We start from the raw sequence: 18,346 nt of genomic DNA, 5'->3' as shown, positions 1-18,346 counted from the left end.
GCTCTTTCTTACAAAATAACGACATACACGAAAAATTTCAGTCAGGCTTTAGACCGCATCATAGCACTGAAACTGCGCTCGTTAAAATTACAAACGACCTGCTTATAGCATCAGATAAATGTAACATCTCACTCCTGATCCTGCTTGACCTTAGTGCTGCGTTCGATATCGTAGACCATAACATACTTCTAGATCGCTTACACAATTATACCTGTATTGAGGGACAGGCACGACAATGGTTTAGATCTTACTTGTCAGACAGACATCAATTTGTCCATTTAAATGGGGAATCGTCAAATCTAACGCAAGTAAATTATAGATTACCTCAGGGATCGGTTCTGGGACCCGTGCTGTTCTCCATATACATGCTGCCCCTCGGAAACATTATTAAAAAACATGGAATTAGCTACCATTGCTATGCAGATGATACTCAGCTATATATCTCATCAAGACCAGTGATTCCTCCCAGCTATCAAAATTGGCAGAGTGCATCTAAGATATAAAACATTGGATGACCTGTAATTTCCTTCTTTTAAATTCTAATAAAACAGAAATATTACTTATCGGACCAAAGACACGCAAACCGAATATTTCTGATTATAAACTGCAAGTTGAAGGATGTACTGTTACTCCAACAAATACAGTAAAAGATCTAGGCGTTGTATTAGACAGCAACCTGTCATTTCGAAATCACATCTCAAATGTCACAAAAACAGCCTTTCCACCTAAGAATTGTTGCCAAGTTAGGAAATATTCTGTGTTGCTGATGCGGAGAAGCTTATTCATGCATTTATGACCTCAAGACTTGACTACTGTAATGCGCTACTTAGTGGTTGTCCTGCATCATCAATAAACAAACTACAGTTAGTTCAGAATGCAGCTGCCAGAGTTCTAACCAGGTCCAGAAAATACGATCACATAACCCCAATTTTATCAACTTCACTGGCTACCCATTAAGTATCGTATTGACTTTAAAGTTCTGTTAATCACTTATAAAGCCTTAAAGGGTTTAGCCCCTTTACCTACCTAACAGAGCTTCTGTCACACTACAACCCATCACGCTCCCTAAGATCTCAAATCGCAGGACTTTTGATAATACCTAGAATAACTAAATCCACCAAAGGGGGTCGAGCTTTCTCATACGTAGCACCTAAACTCTGGAATAGCCTTCCTGATATTATTCGAGGATCAGACACACTCGCCCAATTTAAATCTAGACTAAAGACACATCTTTTCAGCCAAGCATTCACTTAATGCAACATATGCTAAATAAACCACCAGGAGATGCTGACATTAGATATTATTTACTAGAATGATTTAATTTATTATATAAAACACCATGTAGCGTGTTTTACCCTTTTTTGGGGGTTTTATTTTTCATTTTTCCCCTGTAAAGCTGCTTTGGAACAATGCAAATTGTGAAAAGCGATATATAAATAAAATTGCATTGAATTGAATTGAATTGTGAACATAAATCTGTGTGTACATCCATGATATGTAGTTCCACAGGGCTCAATTTTTGCATCGCTTCTGGTTCACACCCTCTGCACTTTTATTTCATTTCCACAAAATTTTGTTCTTTTTATACACATTTCAAATATCCTTTTTATTGTTATTTTAAATTCTTAATTATGTGTAATTTTTAAATGTGTGATTCATTCCTATGTAAAGCACTTTGGTTTACCTTAATGTAATGTGTTATATAAATAAACTTGCCTTGCCTAAACACGGTCATTGACTAGACTGACTGTGATCAGCACTGGTGGCAGAGTTGGAGTCGTATCATGCCCCATACGTGTGCAGTGTAAATAAGGGGTGAGGTTCTTTGGTTGCTATAAAACGATACATATCTGAGGAAGCAATGTGTTATTTGATTTTGCAGATTTTTAATTAACAAATATTAACGTGGGAGGCCGTGGAATACACTCACATACCAGCAACAGTACACAGTAGGATGTGCCGGTTCGTATTTGTCCAATCCCTCCTACACTTGTGATTGGATGAGCGCCGCATTTCACCTTAAATTTAACAAGTTATATGTCAGCTTCACTGATTGCAAATATTATGACCAGTTTTCTATTATTTACTTCAATAATAAATTCACATTTGTGTTTGTGTGTTGATTGTTTGGTCTTGTTTCCATTATTGTGGAATAATGTGTTTATTTGTTTAAAATCTTACTAACATATTTTAGCGAATAGAGCATGTTCACAAAGCTCTGCTCATGGTTCAGGAATATTTTAAAAAGTATAGCCACAAATTAAACATTTTGGCTAATGATGTTTAATAAGAGCCTTAATAAAAAAATTGTTTCACACTGCACACTTCCTGCAGTTTAAGAAACAGAAGACTTCCTTTAAAAATAAATACATCTTTAAAATACCCTATACGTTGTGATTATATACTGTCTTGTACAGTAGGTGTGCACACATGATTTTTTGAATATGAAAACTGTTTATGTTTAAAAGAAATGTTGAGCATTTAACGTCATGAAACTTGAAAGGGGACTCACAACCCATTTGGCTTCCAAATCGTTCCAGAAGGAAACATCCCTCTTGAAACACTACTACACCTCTTTGACCTTTATATAGTATGCAGTCTAGAGATTATGTCCTTCCTCTATAGTACATTAAACATCTCAATGGTAGTTCTTCAAATTGTTATTTGCTGTTATTGCTTAAACCTTTATTTATGTTAATAACATAAAATTACTGTATGAACTATTGATAAGATTTTTCGAAGGCTGTATTTCTTTAAAAAAAGTAGCTTGAAACAGTGCATAAATAGCTCCATGCCTGTTGGGTAAATCTGAACAATAGCCTGCACACAAGCCTATATGACATCACCCGCAAAATAAGTCATTTGAGTGGCATAGCAAGATCATAAAGACAAACATTTTTCTTCGTTGGGTTAAAAGAGGCTTACAAATTGTGCAGAATAAAGCCTTGAAATATGTAACAAAGGACTTATTGTACACTTAAATTGTGTCATAAAAAGTAAAGGGTCAATTTGGATTTAACATTGATTGACTAAACTGTAATGTTGACCAAATGAGAAAGCTGATGCAAGCATCAGTACTAAGCATCAGGTAAGGGATATTATACAAAAAGGGAAGACAAGTTTTGCATTCTTCCAACATCTTCCACATTACATGAAGTTTTTATAACATTTTCACTCGTCTTGAGTTTTTCTAAATCATGGAATCCACAGTTTTTCACCCTTCACAGCTCTGTCCCAAATATGTCATTCAGTTTGTTCACTGACATTTCTCTGTCCTTCTGAGATCTGTCCTCCTACAACTCACTTTCCTCTTTGGTCTCCTCTCCTTCTTCTACAGTAGGTATATAGGTGGCAGCACTGCGGCTGTGTGTCCCTTGGCTGTTGTTGCTTATGCCAACCCTAGCAACAAAGCATGAGGTGACAGATGAGGTACTATCAGTCTTGGTTTGTGCACTACTGCTGCGAGCTATGGCATGAACTCTTCGCTCTAGACCACCAGTGTGATGTGGTGCTCTGTTGCCTGTGTCCTGGGCTTTGCCCTCCAGGAAATATGTAAGCATCTGACCTTTGCCCTTCACGCTGACATTACCACGACACACCAGATCATAGTTGTTCTGAAGCAACTGGTAGACATCCTCTGTAACCTGAAAAGATGGTACATTCATAAATAGGAAAAGAAAAAGCTAACAATAAAAAACTAAACATTTTTGGCACAGCCTACATATTTAAGGAGATACCCTGGCTACACATATCTCAAGGTTACATTGTAACATGAAAATATTTATGTTTGTACTAAAATAAATCTTGGTTTTAATTTGATATTAGTTTCAAAAATCTGTTCATGAGGCCAAAGGTTGGGAAAACTATGGGTTCAATAAAAGTTTTTGGCTAAGAACAACATAAATACAGCTTACACACACACACAAACGCATATAATCAGTATATATAAAACGTCTTGGTTAGAACTATAAACTTCCCTGATGGACGATACGAGACATATTCTCAAGACAGAATGGGGTTTGATTTTGAGATCAGATCATCTCCCATTGTAAATTTCAAAAGGCCAATGAATTTGGCAAATGGCATTCGCATGCCAGTCTTTGCCCTGCACATATGGGTATAAAAGGAAGATGGTGTGCGTGGGAGGCATCCTCCAGTCACTGCAGCAGACGGCAAAGCTTTGTGGTATTAGGAACTCAATGTCTCCTTCCCTCAATCAGGGAACAGATGTAACCGAAAAGCTCCCTTTCTGGCAATCTCTCAATGTTTTGTTGAGACCGAATGGGGTCCCTATACGGAACACCATGATGCCGAGCCATGTCACAACCTCTAGCAGGGCCACTTTGAGGTCTGCTTCGTGGTCTCTTTCTCTAGCTATTGTTATTGCCTCCATCTGCTGCTTTACGGCCGGTAACTGCTGGTAGAAGTCTTTAACAATGGTGTCACTAAACAGCCCAGCTTGCGAGATAGGCGCATAGAGAACGCGGAGTTTCTTGGTGCCGTGTATCCAGAAGTAAAATGATCTCTTTCACAGATGAAATCGCTCTTCATATAGCAGCCTCACAACCCTTTTCCGGGACTCCCAGACCCGGAAATCCTGCTTTCCTTGACGGCCACGGGCCGCCGCGTCTGTAATAAATTACCCTCCAGGGCCCTTAAACTGTGTATTGTCGTGCATATAGTTCCTCCACCCACCACACTCTCTTCTGGTGGAGACGAAGGAAGCATGGATGAAATCATCCGCCGGCTCACCGACATCACTGTCCATAAGCAGCACTGTCTAAACGGCAAGACCACATGGAACGAGCTGTAGAGAAGATGAGTGAGACGGTGTCCCCTACTGTAGGCCAGGAGCATAGCTTTGAACCTTATGCAGGCGGCAACAGGGAGCCAGTGTAACCTGATGAAGAGCGGAGTTACATGTGCTCTCTTCGGTTCTTGAAGACCACTCTTGCCGCCGCATTCTGGATCATCTGGAGAGGTTTGATTGTGCAAGCAGGAAGTCCAGCCGGAAGCGCATTGCAATAGTTCAGTTTGGACAAGACAAGAGCCTGGCATTGGACTTGCGCAGAGTGCTCTGATAGGAAAGGTATAATTTTCCTAATGTTGTAGAGGATGAATCTACAGGATCGGGTGGTGCTGGCAACATGACTTGTGAGGTTAAGCCGATCATCGATCATCGATCACCACCCCCAGGTTTCTGGCTGTGCTGGACGGTGTAATAGTTGATCAGCCTAGTTGAATGGCAAGGTTGTGGTGAATCTTTGGGTTGGCTGGGATCACAAGCAGTTCCGTTTTTGCAAGGTTCAGCTGCAGGTGATGATCCTTCATCCAAAGCGAGATATCACTTAGGCATGCCGTGATGCGAGCAGAGACCGTCAGATCGTCCGGTTGAATGACAAGTAGAGTTGTGTGTCATCCGCATAGCAGTGAATGACCGAGCCGAGGGATGTCATGTAAATGGAGAAGAGTAGCGGTCCAAGCACTGAGCCCCGTGGCACCTCCGTGTAGAGCTGTTGGGACGCGGAGACCACATCTCTCCAGGTTAGTCTGAATGACCTACCCGAGAGGGAGGACTCAAACCATTGCAGCGCCTTTCCAGAGAAACCCATAGCACTGAGAGAAGACAGGAGGATTTGATGTTCCACAGTGTCAAAAGCAGCAGACAGATCCAGTAGGATGACAAGGATGACAAGGATGATGCTTTTGCCAGTCTCAGGGCTTCGATGATTAAGAGCAGCGGTCTCTGTGGAAGGACCGCTCTTGAAACCAGATTGATTGCTGTCAGGAGGTTGTTTCGCATGAGAAAGGATGAGAGCTGGTTGAACACAATATAGCACGGTATATAACACCGCTGGACTTGACAAAGGGGTATTGGCAGGTACCCCTGGCCTCAGACACCAGGGAAAAGACCCCCACTGGACACTGGCAATACCGGGTGCTCCCATTCGTACTCCATGGAGTAAAAGTGGTGGAATCAATCAGGAACGCCCCGATACTGCGGAAAAAACCCCAGGTACAAGCTTTTCTGGGGCTGCCGGGATATTAAAGATGTTTCATACCTAACTTCTCGTCTGTAGCCAGTCCCCTAACCGACCTGACCAAAAAGAGGCAGCCGGAGAAAGTCATATGGATACCTGAAGCAGATAAAGGCTTCCATACCTTGAAATGGGCCTAGTCATCATCACCTACAGAATGCCCCAGACTACGGCTGCCCCTTTACCTTACAGACAGATGCCTCGGATACCGGCCTGGGCGAAGTTTTGTCCCAGATTCGGGGGGGGGTGAGGAACACCCGCTTGTCTATATCAGCAAGAGACTCACCCCTGCCGAGTCTCAATATACCACCGTGGAGAAGGAGGCCCTGGCCATAAAGTCCTGGAGCTCCGGTACTATCTGCTGGGAAGAAGCTTCACACTAGTGACCGACCATGCACCTCTCAAATGGATGGCTAAAGCAAAGGACGCGAAGGCCCGAGTCACCCGTTGGTTCCTGGAGCGCCAGGACTTCCACTTCACCGTGACACACAGAGCTGGGGCCTCTCACGGCAATGTCGATGTTCTATCAAGGATGTGGTCAGGTGGGACGTCCCAGTCAGGTATGCGTCTCCCACCCCTCCTTTGGCCCCCACTGCCTAGCTGCAGGAAGTCCCACCAATCCATGTCGACTCTTGGGGGGGATGTGGCGAGTCACCCATAGCGCAATCTGCGTTGCCATGGGAACAGTGGGAATCAACGAGGCGCAGCTGCCGGTCGTCAAGAGCCGATCTCACGAGAAGCACGGTAAGCTATGACTCCTTAACTTGAAGTCTCTGATGATTGTCTCCACTATACTCTCACAGGTTCTGACGAGAGACGACAGGTAGCCAGCGCGGATTCACGCACCCCGCAATGACAGGGCATGAGGAACACAGAGTACACAGATGTCATCTTCCTTTTATAAATGTATGTACAGGGCGGAGACTAGCATTATGATCAGAGATGATAGGTTCTCAAGTTCAAACCCAGTTCTGTCATGATACACAATATCAGACAGTCAAACAGAAAGGCAACTGAGAAACGTCTACCAAGGGAGGTTACGATATGGAAACACCACACTTGTATTAATACTTATCTGAATGCTGTATAGAAATGTAAATTAATTGGCTAAAGATGCTGACATCTTCCCCCTAAGGCACTGTGCCATACTTAGTGTTGCATTCCCTCTCTATTTAGAGTAATCGCAGTGGCACATGCATTACAATTGGCTTAACACTCCTAGTACATTGCTCTGTGGTCACCAGAGCTAGAAGCACATAGCCTTGGTGAAGGAGGAGGAGACAAACACATGGTGGCAAACTGCTGCAGGCGGTTCGTTAATTTGTAACATGTAGGTGTAGTGAATAAAAAGAGGCAGGATCTAAATGCAGCAGTAACTTTATTAATCCAAAACAAGGTATATCTACCGAAAAACAACAAGGAACACAAGAGAACACCACAATAATGGAAACAAGACCAAACAATCAACACAAGAAGCACAGGGGTTTAAATAGAGAAAACAATTGGGAGAAACAAGACACAGGTCAGGGTCAAGTTACAGAGGGACATTAAAGCCTTCAACCTCCTCTGCTTCACTAAGAAATGGCTAAAGTCAGCATTCACAACACCCGGCAATACAGCCGCCTGACATCTTTTCGTTATTTGCATGACATAGACTGAAACATTGTTAAGCGCAGCTCTCATAATAGCACCGTGTTTACAGAAGCATTATACACATTAGGGATGTACAATATTATTGACATGCAAATATTATTGATCGATATTGGTTTATAAATTAAAAATCGGCATTGACCCAATATAAACAATTTCACTGATAAGCTTTGCCAATAAAAAGACATGTTAGTTATATGAAATGTTAATATGATCCTCTGATAAAACTACCAAATATCTGATCAGTCAGGCTTATGTTTATAGTCCAAGCAACCATGATTCATATTTCACAAGCATGCAATAAGTTTGTTATTTAACAGCGGCTATCTGGTGGCTATTTTCGGGAAGGTCATTATAGAAAAAAACCCAAAAAAGACTTACATCAGACTTACAAATGACTTGGAAAAATATCAGCATATCTGCAAAAATTCTATATTGTGCATCACTTATATATTTATTTCTATTTTTTAACACCTCTTTTGAGATCATTTTCTTATTTCACTCTTGAAGAAATTTCTGAAAAGTAACATCAGCAATGCCCGAAGCGATTTTAGGTCAGAGAGGGAAGGCTATAGAATTGTTCATCTCCTCATCTCTTTACTTACAGTGGCCTTGAGCTTGACATTGTCGTGCAAAAAATTTATTTTAATAAAGTACTGTTGAAACTGAGTGAATCTATAAAGGAAACCTTTGTTTGCTGCAGACAAAAATCTTAACTGCTTAACTGACAGTACCTGGATCTTTCCTGGGACACCAGTGCTGTCCATGCGACTGGCAACGTTTACTGTGTTCCCCCAAATGTCATACTGTGGTCTTCGAGCTCCGATTACCCCTGCTACTACTGGGCCTACATTAATACCTGGTAAATGGAATTGAAATATTACAAAAATAAAACCAATTACTCAAACAAAACAAAAAACACAGACTAGGAAATGATTGCACAGACAAGTTGCAATAATATACTATGGAATATGTTTCCAGAACTTACCCACTCGCAATACAAAATCATTATATGACTGGTAGTTGATTTCATCAAGGACATCAAACATTTCAATGGCAAAGTCTGCTATTGTGCTTAAGTGGGCTTCAGTGGATTTCTTTGCCTATAAAGAAGTGAAAATTCAAATATATTGGAATTTTAGCATTTTTATGTAGTTTATAATTATTATTATTATTGTCAAGTGATTCGGCGACCTTGGTTCCAATGGTGGGCACCAATCCAACTGCTGCCATATACGTGCTGCCCATGGTTTTGATCTTCTCAATATCTTTGTAGCACTCTTTGTCCATGAGCTGCAAGAGTTTGGATATGTCAGTCATAACTCAGTTTATTAACAGGAATATATTTGAAAATGGAGAAAAGCATTAAACGGACCTCATCAATGTCAGCGATGATCTCATTAAGGAGTCTTAAACACTCTACGCCCATGTTGTTGCCATCCAGCTCAATGTAAAAGTCATTAAAGTTTGGAATGGATGCAAAAAGAACCCCTACTTGAGCATAGGACTGGTAATAGAGATCCTGTTATATGGAAATAATGTAAACAAAGTATGAGCATTATTGTAATATGGCAAAATGTCTTCAGCATATTGCACTCGTTAACACCCTTCTGAACCATAAAATTGGACTTTGCATTGGTTATGGTTCAGCCCTGTTTCTGTCCAGTTGGATGGACCCGCTGCTGACATCGGCATGAGCAGCTAGTATTCCGAGGTCTTAGGGAAGTGCACGAGATGGCTGCCTTCTCAGAGCCCATCGCATGTCCATGGGTCCTGCCTCTGGAATCATCTCTGCCTGTGGTGGCTATGGCCTTGTTGTGCATTTGGGCTGTACACGGGTTTGACTATTCCAGTCCCCTGTGCTCCCTGTCATGGCTAAGATGGGTAAACATGAGTCCCCTGTGCACCATACAATCAAAATAGCCATTCCTGAGTCCATTATGTTCTCTGACTCAGTTAAGATGTCCGTCTCAGAGCCCTTCTGAACTTTGACGCAGCCAAGATGATGCACTCCCAAGCTCCGCCCTGGATACCAGCTTCCCCCTGGATACTAGCTCCACTGTGGCCCCTGAACGCACCGGATCCTACCCGGCTGGCCATCCAGCCTGTTCCACCCTGGCCGCCTGTACAGTCTGCTTCGCCATCGGCTTTTCCCTCATCCTCATGATCTTCTGCTCCGGTGCCAGCTCCTCCCTGGTTTTCTTCGTCTCCTCCCTGGTGGTCTTTGTCTCATCTCTGGTGGTCTTTGTGTCCTCCTTGGTAAGTCTTTGTTTCTGCCACAGCATGGACCTGGCCCTACACCAACTCATTTCACCACTGCTCCACCACCCACCTGGTCTTGTCTGTATTAGGAGCATCTAAAAGCTGTGTGTCCAATTTGGCATTGTTCTGCCCCTCCTGCACTGTGATTTTTTGCACTGCACAGCACTTTTTAAGTAAAAGTGACATTGATGATCTGAGCATTCTTCCACAACTGAACATTTTTCAACTATCGATTTTTTAATCGCACTAACGCTGCAAATTAACGTGAAAAAATTAACGTATTTGTAACCCTGGTTCCCGGAGAAGGGAACTAGATGCTGCGTTGCCATGGCAACTCTTGGGGAATGCTTTAGCCTGACTGCGTCTGAAGCACGTACAGTATGTCAAAACATTCAACCGTGAAGCAATACGTCATATGCGAGTGACATATGGACAAGGTATGTTCATGTATACATATATTTACGTCCTGAACCGACGTTTTAGCTAGAAAAGTGCATAAACAAATAGTTTAAAGGGATGCAGGGAGTATGGCAAGGGAACGATCTCGTTGCCTTCTCAGAGAACCAGGGTTACAGATTTAACCTGATACACTCTCTTTCGATGTAAATTGTCGCTGCGTCGCCATGGCAGCGCTATGGGAACAAAATGCCCATGTCACCATGTTTCCATATGCGTGTGTGAACTGTGTGTTACAGATGCGCGGATGGGCTATTATTTAATCCGCAACTGCATCACAAAACTCATCATCCGTCCACCATCCATCTGCAACAACGTTTTTGAGCAATTTTCAAAACTGCACCAGCAAACCATCAGCTGATTGGGCGATGCAAGGCACTTCTGATGACAGCCGCAAGACTAGAAAGCTCTTACCTCAGAATATCAGCAGTGAACTCCGATCGGCGCACAGGGACAAAAATAAATAAATAAATAGACTAAATTAAACACACTTCGGCAAACCTGACCTTATCTGATAGGCTACTGTACAATATTTTCATTGTAGCCTAATAGAAAACGCATTTTGGCAAAGAATTTCAGCAGGCTGCTATTTAGCCTACTTCTAATGAATGCCCATTTCACTTATTTTTTTAGCAAATAGATAGAAAGCTCAAATAAAATAACAAGTCATTAACATTATAGGCTAATTAACTATAGCCTACGCACTGCCATGTCAGGGTGACGACTAGGACGATGCTGTTCTGAAGACTCCCGTTAATGTTGAATGCACGGGAAGAGAGCGGGGAGGGCGTCTTTTTCAGGCACAGTGCCTTTTATGAGTTTGTCACGTACCTCCTTCGCCGGCGTCGCCATCTCTGATAATAACAAGCAGTCTTCATAGACTCGACTAGAGTCTAAAATATAATTTTTCGTCACGTCATCCGCCCGATCCGCGGCATATCTACTGTGTGTGTTACAGACCTCTTAGAGAGAAATGCCTAACCCTAAGGTCTTAACCTCCCCCTAGTGGAGTGGGCCCTCATGGCTAAAGGTGAGCGTCTACAGTTAACTTCATACGCAAGTGAGTTAGTATCCACTATCCACCTACTTAGAGTTTAATTATTTGCTGGGATTCTCCTTCTTAGTGAACCAAAGCACAAAAATATCTGCTCAGATCTCCTCCAATGATCATTTGAACATAGGTGTCCAGAACTCAAACCGGACAGACAAAATTGAGTCTTTCCTGGTCCGGGCTCCTAATGTGCCAGATCGGTATACTGGTACGCTATGCTCCTAAATGAAAACCTCAGGAACTTCTTGTGTTGGGGAAAGATGGAGATGTGAAAAGATTGTGCTTGAATTCCACCGCCTGCTTACGAGCCTACCTAAACCTCTCGGCAGTGTGCACATTATGCCCTTTCGAGAGCTTCCCGTGCATGCTGCACCACCAAACAGACTACACACAGGTCTTGCATATCTTTATCTCTTTTTTCACAACTACTTTAGACACACACACCACACAGAGATCACTTTGCTGAGGCATCAAAAGCTGAAAAACACAGAATCCGGATGCCCTTTTATATCTTCTTGGTCCATACTTCACCCGCCTTTGACGTAACGCTTCGCGATTGGATGTTTTGACCTACAGTAAGTGCTTCAGATGTAGTCATGCTAAGATGTTCCCCTAGCGTTGCCATGGCGATGTGGTGACGATTTCCATCACAAGGGAATGCAACTGCTGTTGTAAGTGCAGCACTTATATTAGAAACAACTGTAAAAATACACAGGCTGCACCAAGGAAATTAGCGAATTGTTAGATCTATAGCATTTGGAACAATGTTATATCTGCAATAATTTGGTCTATACTATATTTGATTGAATGTTCCTATAATCATCTGTTGCTTATTTTCAAGGAAATCTTTATGTTCTGTTCACAAAAACATTCTTAGTCAATGTATGACTCACCATATTTCGCGGATTTGACTGTAAGAAGTGTTGAGCCACGTGTACAGGCAGCAGGTTAAACAGAATTCTTTTGTTGTCAAGTTTTACTTTTTCCATGCCATCTCTTTCCTCTTCTGCCTAAAAAAATAATACATCTCTAACTAACTCTCCAAAATAAGTCAGAATAATGAAACAGTAAAGCATACGAGACAGGAGTAGCGAACATCCATCATGTTTACTCAACTTACGCTCTCTAACATTGTCATTATTTCCAATACAGCTCAAACTGTTCTAAAATTCCTATTCCAGAATGGTAGTCACAATGTAATGTTACCCATTTCACAACAATCTCCAGTTGACAATTATATAAATTTTTACCCTTATGGTGTAAATGTGCACTTAATAAGTTTCTGCTATTCTTTCTTATTAACACTACTGAAACTACAGAGGGAATAATTTATGTGAGGTTTGTCCAATATTATTCTGGCTATGGTGGACAAAAGATCTGTCTGTAGTCATCATCATGTGACAGAAGCAAAAGCGTCTGGCTGAAATGGGATGAGCATCGGGCCAGAACCGGAGCTGGGACTGACAGCCTCGGGGGTCCACTGGAACCTGAGGACGAGACATGAAAAACAAACTAACTGATATTAGCGTAGAGGTCGCTCGAAGAAAGTGAAATGAATTAAAACAGTATGATGGAGCTGTTTGTGTCACTCTTACAAGCTAACTTTGTTGCGGAATATACTTGTTTAAACTGTGGATTGGAGGAATGCTTGAGTAAAAAGTTGAGTCTTTAGTCTAGTTTTAAACTGAAGTCTAGTTTCTAAATCTGAATCCAGAACATGGCTGAGGAGGCTATTCCAGAGTTTAGGAGCCAAGTAATAACAAGACTGACCACCTTTGAAAGACTGGGAAATATGAACAGACCAGAGGCTTTACGACTACAGTGTGTGTGAAGGATTGTAGTCTGACAATAGTTCACCATGACACTGAGGGGCAATAGGGCTTATATAAATGATAATGCTTCCAACTGTCTTTCTCTGTGTTCATCAGAACAAAGAAATTTAAACAGATTGGGAACAACGCAAGGGTGAGTAACTGACGACAGAATTTTTTTTTTTGGGTGAACTGTCCTGAACTGTCCCTTTATTATGCAGCCTTTGGATAGATAGTAGAATTGGGATTATACGGTCAAATTTCTTTGCTCTAGTAAGCACTCTGGCTGCTGCATTTTGAAAGAGCTGGAGTTTATACAAAAGCACTGGAGGAGATTTTATCCCCAAAAATTTTTTAAGTAAATTACATTTTGTCCCTATGTCCCCTTTTCGTGAATGAGTGGGGCCCTAGTTTGGGTATATCTGCTCTAAAGAAATGTTGCACTCTACTTGTTTTATATTTACCGGTACTCTGTGTAATAATTAAAACCTCTGCCTTGTTAGAATTTAGTATTAAAAAGTTGTTGGCCATCCAGTTTTCGTTGTAATTAATACAGTCACTAAGCTTTGAAAACTGGTCAGCATTACACGGTTCTGAGAAACGCTAGGTATCATCAACATAAAGTTTTTTGAAAATGTCACCTAATTGTACAGTGAAAAAAGGGTCGGACCTAAAACTGATCTCTGTGGCACACAGAATTTAATCGACATTTCATCATTTAGACAAACGAAGTGTTAAAGGTTGGATCAATAAGACTTAAACCAGGCTAAAGCCTGACCATCAATACCAACATAATTTTCTAGTCCATCTATTAGAATGGTGTGTTCTATAGTGTCAAAAGCTGCACTAAGGTCCAGTAGGACTTGAAGAGAGAAGAAGCTACGATCAGATGCTACAAGAAGATCATTAGTTACTTTAAGCATTGCTGTCTCTGTGCTGTGGTTGGGCCAAAATAAGCTTAAATAAGCTATTTCCATGCAGAAGTGTACATATTTGACTTAAGGCTACATTAAAAAGGGATATTTGAGATTGGTCTAAAGTTAGCTTATTCAACCGTATCGAGTTGTGGCTTTTTTGGACTGGTGACTGCTAGCTTGAAAAGAATCTGGGATATATCCTAATGCTTATTACACAATGGAATGTTTGACATGATGACTTTTACCAGTTGTGTGCTCTTCCTGTCCAATTTCAGTGAAAAACTGAAGCTGTTCACATAAGGTTCTCTTACAACCTGCATCTATAAATGCTTAATTGGCAAACTGCACATTTTCAGCAGACTTCAGGGTGGTGAACCTCATAAGTTACCGGCCCCTTCTTCCAGACCACACTGTATCGGCCCTGCCATTTTGCCAGCAGCTTGTTTGAAGAGGTGGGTAGTAGGAGTAACACCTTCTGTCCTTGTTGCAATTGTCATCGCCTTGAAATCGTACCCTAGTTTCTGTAATTGTTGTTTGGCTTGCTGGTTTTCTCTTGCTTCCTCTCTGTATTGCTCTAGAGTCTAGACGTTCCATCATCTCTAGAATATATTGTATAATATCATTCTCCTCCAGCGGTCCTTACACATGCCACCCATAAAGAAGCTCAAACAGTAAGAAAACTGTAGAAGCTTGAGGGACTTCTCTGCAAGCAAAGAGAAAAAACGGTAGCCACTTGTCCCAGTCTTGTCCTGTGTCTGTAACAACCTTCTATATCATATTCTTGAGAGTCTGGTAGAATCTCTCCAGAAGACCGTCCGTTCGTCGGTGGTAGGGAGTTACAAGCTATTCCCAGTTGTTTGTTCAGCTGCCCCGTCAGCCATGATGTGAACTGGTTTGTCAACTGGTCCGTCAGGATTTCCTTGGGAATGCCGACTCTGGAGAAGAGTTGAACCAGGGTATGAATGATCTTGGGTGTCGTGATGGAGCGAAGTGGGAAGGCCCCAGGCTACCTCACGGCGTAGTCACAGATTACTAGAATGTAGCGATGTCCGTCAATGCTCTTTTCTAATGGCACCACAATATCCATAGCGATCCGGCTAAAAGGATCAGAGATGACAGGGACGGGTTGCAAGGGTGTTTTGCTCCACTGGGTCTCAGCAGTGGTTTCCTAGCATATGGAGCATGAGTGGCAATGTCTCAGTACACAATGTCGACCAGTGAAAGCGTGAGCTGATGCGTGCATGTCTTTTGTTGGCCCAGATGGCCAGCCCATGGAACTGTGTGTGCCAAGTGTAAGACAAGTGGACGACAACAAGTTGGTACAACAAGACTGGTCATGTCACTGGTTTGCAGATACAACACATTATTAAGTAAAACATAGATCTCATTGCACAGCTTTTTTAAACAAGGGTTTCAAAGTTTCATCGTTTCGCTGTAACTTGGCAATATTTCATGATACCTGCCAGCCACTCTAACCCTGGGTTGAACCAAGGCCCTTTCCAGAAACCTCAAAGAATGGGGTAGCAAGGTACCTTTCAAGCCTTTTTTGTATATGTGATTTTAAGGGCCTTGGTCTCACCCTGCAACAGACTACTATCAAGACCTGGCAGAGGCTGGAAACCTGCCCTGACTTGTAAGTGAGTAACAGCTGGACATGACACTTCTACAAGGTTTTAACAAGTGGAATAAACACAATTTTCAGAGTTTTTAACATTGGTTTGAAAAAGTTCATTCAATACCTGTTAATCTTGTACCAGAATCATATCTGTAGGCAAACTGCCAACTATAGCAACGCTCAATTGGTACATTGGATCTTGTACCTTCACCATCACCTCAGCTCGGGGATACTGCTTTATGTTTATGCACACACTGAACAGCGGTGGTGTTTACAAAATTGACATTAGCTACAAAGCATGACTTCACCGTTGAAATTCAACTTCCGGTGTCCAAGAGAGCTTTCAAATAATGTTTATTTACTATCAAAAGAGTTTTACAATCCTCCAGGAGTCAAAATCACAGTCCCCTTCTCTTGGTACGGAAAAGAACCCTGTAAATTTTGCTTTGCGTGCGGGATACACTGACGTTTTGTGCCCTGGCCGTTGACAGTAAAAGCAACATAATTCTGTTTAAAGTACCCCTTGGCCCCGGCGCATTGTCCAACAGTTCAACATGGCCCCTCAGCCCCAGAGCTCTGGGAAACAGTGCTTAAAGTGGTTGAGTACGGAAACCTCCACGATGTGTGTTCAGGTACTGCTAATTTACCTTTGCCGCCGCAAGTCCTGAGGCTGGTTCATGTTCCTTCACCCAGGTATGCGTCTTGTAGGGGAACACCCGAAGAAGCTGCTCCAGAAGGATGGCCCCACTGATTTCATCTTTAGAGTGCTCCTCTGGTCGCACCCTCCGCCGGTACAGATTCATTAGGCAGTGAGAGGTCTCTGTTGGTGTTTCTCCTGCTTGGACTTTGGATAATCGGAAGCATAATTTCTCCAGTAGTGCCTACTTCAGATCAGCGTAGACCTCAGCCTGATCATTTCATTATCTTCCACCTGCTGGAAGATTGGCATCCTCGGCTGAGACCACAGTGTTGGTTCGCTTGGTGCTGTGGCTGAATCTTGGACTGATGCTGGTCTGTGCCGCTGGTGTTGGTAGATCCATTCTCATATTCTCCACCTCGAGCGAGGATTCTGACGGTCTAATCGACTGCAGTATGCGAGTACCCATGCCACCGCTGCCACCAAATATGATGCTTCGAGAGCCACCACTCGCTTAGGGAACAGATAATCCAAGTCAAAGATTTGAGTGACAAAAAAAAGATAGCTTACTCGCACAGCAGTCTCCTGCAAGGTGTAATTTATTTACAGTGCCAATAAATAAAACAGTCCTCAGTGAAATATATATACAAGTTTACAACATAAAAATCCCACAAAGTACCAAAGAAACAACAATCACAAAATAAAATCCGAAACATTTATCCACACTATACTTAAGGCTTGAGGGTTTTGCTCGAGGCACCACTGTTACAAATATATAAGATATGCAAAAGATATGCAGTCCTAGCAGTTTCAGAGACTGTCTCATGCATCATGAAATACTTCTAATCAGATCCCAGGAGGGATGTAGCTCAGTGGTAAGAGTATTGCGTTAACAATGCAAGGTTGTGGGTTCGATCCCAGTGGATTGCAGATACCTATGTAAAATGTATAGGATAATGCTATGTAAGTCGCTTTGGATAAAAGCGTCTGCCAAATGCCTAAATGTATTTAAACTGAAATTGTAACTTTTCACACGAAAAGCAAACGTGTATCAATGCAGCTTTCATGAGGCCTCATGGGTTGTTTGAGATATTGGCGCGCCCAGATAGTCAGAGCACAAAAAATTTAACTGAGTTCTTGTTCACGCCTTCTTACTCAAGAATTTGTGACAAAATGTCTTCAGGATCCATTAGACGAAGACCCATGCCCAGCAGACGGCACCCTGCATGCTCCACATTAATGGTGACTAGCCCGGTCATCATCCGCCTAACCACAGTCAGCTCGCAAGATGGCCAACAGTCCAAAGCTCGTTTGCAAGATGGCTTTCAGTCCAGAGCTTCTTCGAAAGATCACCTCCAGTGCAGAGCCCGTTCGAAAGATGGCCACCAGTCCAGAGCCCATGCGATAGAAGGCCGCCAGCCCAGAGCCCATGCGAAAGAAGGCCGCCAGCCCAGAGCCCATTCACAAGATGGCAGCCAACCAGAACCTCCAGCCATCATAGTTGCTTCGCTGGTGGTCCCAAATTTGATCCTGAGGTCCTGTCACTGGAGTCCACTTTGTCGGTTGTGGCTGCAGCTTTCTGGTGTGTATGGGTTCTGCACTGCTCTTCTGCTCCAGAGGCCTGCCATGCCCAGACATACAGCACTGACTTCCACGCCCAGGCCTTGTCTTCTTGTTATGTTCTCTGTATTAAAGCCCTTGTGTTCAGATTTCTAGTGTCAGTCGTTATTTGAAGTTGCTTTGGTGTCCCTGTTGTTTAAGTACTTATGTTCCTTGTTTCTTTATTCTTTTGTTATTTTGTCTTATCTTTTATTCACTTCATCTTTTGTTAAATAAATCTGCTACTGAACGTGGATCCGCTTCCAGCCTGAATTGTTACAGTATTAAACATATTTGATTATCAAGTTTT

General features: G+C 42.4%; 1 protein-coding gene across 3 annotated transcripts in view; it reads right to left on the bottom strand.

Moving 5' to 3' along the window:
- Positions 1-1,872: 1,872 nt before the first annotated feature.
- adcy1b (adenylate cyclase 1b) overlaps positions 1,873-18,346 on the bottom strand; it is a 99,780-nt gene continuing 83,306 nt past the window's right edge. For all 3 annotated transcript variants that reach the window (XM_079452387.1, XM_079452385.1, XM_079452386.1), the window contains 6 exons: positions 12,351-12,467; positions 9,064-9,210; positions 8,883-8,981; positions 8,677-8,791; positions 8,423-8,547; positions 1,873-3,644 (listed from right to left, as the gene is read on the bottom strand). In XM_079452387.1, coding sequence (XP_079308513.1) covers positions 3,294-3,644; positions 8,423-8,547; positions 8,677-8,791; positions 8,883-8,981; positions 9,064-9,210; positions 12,351-12,467 — 954 coding nt within the window. In that variant the 3' untranslated portion in view covers positions 1,873-3,293. The remainder of the gene's footprint in view (positions 3,645-8,422; positions 8,548-8,676; positions 8,792-8,882; positions 8,982-9,063; positions 9,211-12,350; positions 12,468-18,346) is intronic.

This window comes from Barbatula barbatula (assembly GCF_947034865.1).
Source record: "Barbatula barbatula genome assembly, chromosome: 3".
Taxonomy (NCBI): domain Eukaryota; kingdom Metazoa; phylum Chordata; class Actinopteri; order Cypriniformes; family Nemacheilidae; genus Barbatula; species Barbatula barbatula.
Note: the sequence above shows the minus strand (reverse complement) of the source record. Positions and strands in the feature narration are given on the sequence as shown.